Source organism: Brassica oleracea, chromosome C7 (genome assembly GCF_000695525.1).
Source record: "Brassica oleracea var. oleracea cultivar TO1000 chromosome C7, BOL, whole genome shotgun sequence".
Lineage (NCBI taxonomy): Eukaryota > Viridiplantae > Streptophyta > Magnoliopsida > Brassicales > Brassicaceae > Brassica > Brassica oleracea.
Window position 1 is genome coordinate 5,772,211 of NC_027754.1, and position 3,445 is coordinate 5,775,655.

The 3,445-nt window shown below is 36.7% G+C and overlaps 1 protein-coding gene across 1 annotated transcript in view; it reads right to left on the reverse strand.

Moving 5' to 3' along the window:
* Window positions 1–1,469, reverse strand: part of LOC106301852 (lysM domain-containing GPI-anchored protein 2) — a 3,190-nt gene extending 1,721 nt beyond the window's left edge. Inside the window, exons 1-2 of the mRNA XM_013738335.1 lie at window positions 622–1,469; window positions 224–344 (exon numbers count right to left, since the gene is read on the reverse strand). Coding sequence (XP_013593789.1) covers window positions 224–344; window positions 622–1,288 — 788 coding nt within the window. The 5' untranslated portion in view covers window positions 1,289–1,469. The remainder of the gene's footprint in view (window positions 1–223; window positions 345–621) is intronic.
* Between the last annotated feature and the right edge of the window lie 1,976 nt (window positions 1,470–3,445).

Genomic DNA, 3,445 nt, shown 5'->3' on the forward strand with positions numbered 1-3,445 from the left:
CCTAAACCCTAAATCCTAAACCCTAAATCCTAAACCCCACCCTTTAACTCTAAACCCTAAGTTTGTGACTTTTGATAAAACATTAAGTGCTATTTTTGTGACTTTTGACCTTGAGTGCTAGTTTGGGAACGAAAACTTGATTTAGTGTTATTTTTGTCTTTTTCTCTATCAAATATAGCAATCTTATTTTATCATATCAACTCCAAGATTATCCATCACTTACGTCCAATTGTTTGAAGCTTGACAAGAACACCTGATGCAATTGTTTGCAGTGATGGAGTATGAGCTGTTAGGTAGAAGCATTTTGGCGTCCAACGACTCCTCCCTCAAGGAAGAGTTACAAGCTGTAATTAAAGTTACAAGTTTTGAGACCCAATAATCAGTTTTAGTACTAAAAACTCAAACCCAACTAGATTTATCATAAAATTTCCAATTCATTTATTACATCAAACCATCTCAACTAGATTTGTCCAATCAAACTACTAAATTCATTGTCTTTTCAATAAAATTTTCATTCATTGCATCTAAAGCCATCATTAACCTAAAACCCATTTGAATTAGTAAAAAATTCACAGACTTTTCAAATTCAAAAGTCCTAAGAAAATTTAATTCTGTTTGTACCTCTGAGAGGGACGTTAAGAGGGTAGTCAGCGAGGAGCTGAGCATCGCCGGAGATCCCATTGAGCTGAGCCAACGTCCTGTTGTCAGTTCCAAACTGAGAAGCGATCTCACCGAGGGAGCTTCCGGATTTCACCACGTGTGCATAGTGGACAACATCTTGACCGTTTACTTCATCGCAGCTACAAGGCAAAGGGATCCAAAACCTCTGACCGACATCGATTTCGCTTGCGTCGGGAATCTTGTTCAGGTCACTGATCCTCTGGTATCGAACCAACCCTCCGAATATCTCAGATGCGATGAAGAAGAGCATGTCTCCCTTCTTGACGGTGTAAACCGGAGTCCGGTTCGATACGCCGGTTCCGTTGGAGCAAGAGCAAGGGATCGGGACGCGTACGACCTGGTTCGGGTTCACGCCCTGAGCGGGTGGGGTGGAGAGTGGGAGGTTGTTGGCTTCGAGGATTGAACGGAGCTTCTTGACGGCGAAGAGGGTTTGGATATTGCCATAGGTTGTGGCTTGCTTGCTTGAGTAACCGACGAGGGAGCGACACGTGGAGGGTGAGTCACCTGGTTCGCCGCATTTGAAGTTTCCGGTCATTTGGGCGGAGAGGGTGAGGAGGAAGGAGAAGGCGATGAGAAGAAAGGGAAGGGTAAAACGGGAAGTTTTCATTTTTGTTTGTCTTGTTGTCGCCGGGGAGTTCTCAGGTAATCTGGAGTTTTTTGTTTGGTCTTAAAGGAATTAAAAAGAGGAGGAAGAGAGTTGACCGAGAAAAGACTTTTGGAGTTTACGGTTGACTGTTGAGTTTTAGGGAAGACAAATAAATGAGAACACAACATGAAACAGAGTCTGCTGTTCACATTGTGCTTTGGTCCCTAGTGGAAAATGTTGTCAGTTATTTTATCACGCAGAGAGTAGTCGACATTTACTCTTTTTTTTTTTTTGAACTGGCTTTCAAATCGACACTTACTCCCTCGTTTCTTTTGTTTTTTTAAACATATTTAACTCCCTCATTTCATTATAAATGTTTTTGCATACGAATTAATAAAATTATTATATTTTCTGTTTTATCCCTATTATCAATTAAATTAAAAATAACGGTAAAAATTAAAAAAAATTGTTTAAAATATGCATTAGAAATATAAAATCACTTATAATCAAACAAAATTTTAAAACTAAAATGACACTTAATATGAAAGAGAATTAATATATCGTTTATATATTATTTTTTAATCGTTATAATATTTTATTTAGAGAAATTCTCTAGGATAGTCTTTTTTAAAATTTTGTTACAAAAATAGCTATCAATGTATTTTTACCCTATAAGTACAATATATATTTATTTTTATTATTTTCATAATATATAAAAACACAAACTAATTAGTAATAGTGCATAAAAAAGAATTTGTATACACAATGTGTAACATTCTTTTAGTAAAGGCGAGAGTTATTTATATCAGTAGTGATACAAAAAGTCTAGCAATATATATTTAGTAATTTAAGGTAATGATGGTTATATTCCATCACCACTATAGTCGTTCATTGGGATGAACTAGAGGCGTGCGCGGGGATGTTGATAAAACATGTGTTATGTGCACTACAAGAAAACATAAGCTTAACGAGAAAAATTAACGAGGAAAAACATTTCTCGTAAATTTACGTCGACTTTACGAGGAAATTACGCGGAAAAATAAAATCAGCGTTATTTCTTCGTAAAGTAACGACGAAACAGTTTCGTCGTAAAGTCGATGTAAACTGACGTAGTTTTTACGAGGAAAGAGTATTTCCTCGTACATTTCACGTAAACTTAGCGTGTTCTTTACGAGAAAATAATTTACGTCTACTTAGCGAGAAAATTTTGAATCCACCAACTTTGTTTGTCACACGTTTTTTTTTTTTCGGCCACCTAACTAATTTTCGTCGTAAATTCGTAGGAAAATTATAACTACCAGATTCGAAAATTTCCTATAAATACGGACGTTTGAACATCATTTTAAACACACCAACAAAAACAAACGTGAAAGAAAAAAAATGGCTGGCTCCGGGACTATTTACGAGTTGCGGAAGTGGATGTATATGCATAGAGATGCTAACGGGAGAGTGACGAAAGAATACCTTGCGGGGATGGAGATATTTATGCATCAAGCAGATTCAACACCGTTCGCCCAAGAAAGTGGTAAGATGTTCTGTCCTTATCGGAAATGCAACAATTCAAAATTAGCAAACCGTGAAATTTTTTTGGAAGCATTTAATAAATAGAGGTTTCACGCCAAATTACTATATCTGGTTTCAACATGGAGAAGGTTAGAATTATGATCATAATGAAGCTAGTAGTAGTAATAGCAATTTTAAGGAAGAACCGGTTGATCATCATTTGCATAATGAACATAGTTACCATCAGGAGGAGATGGTAGATTATGATAGGGTTCATGATATGGTAGCTGATGCATTCGTAGCTCATGATGAAGACGAAAAACCTAATATAGATGCAAAATTTTTTTACGAAATGTTAAACTCGGCAAATTAACCATTTTACAGTGGTTGTAGAGAAGGTCTCTCTAAATTGTCGTTAGCTGCTAGAATGATGAATATTAAAACTGATCACAATCCACCTGAAAGTTGCATGAACGAATGGGCGGACTTGTTTAAAGAGTATTTGCCGGAAGACAATGTGTCAGCTGATTCTTATTATGAGATTCAGAAACTGGTTTATAGTCTTGGGTTGCCTTCGGAGATGATAGATGTTTGCATCGACAACTGCATGATCTATTGGGGAGATGATGAGAAGCTAGAAGAATGTCGATTCTGCAAGAAGCCACGATTCAAGCC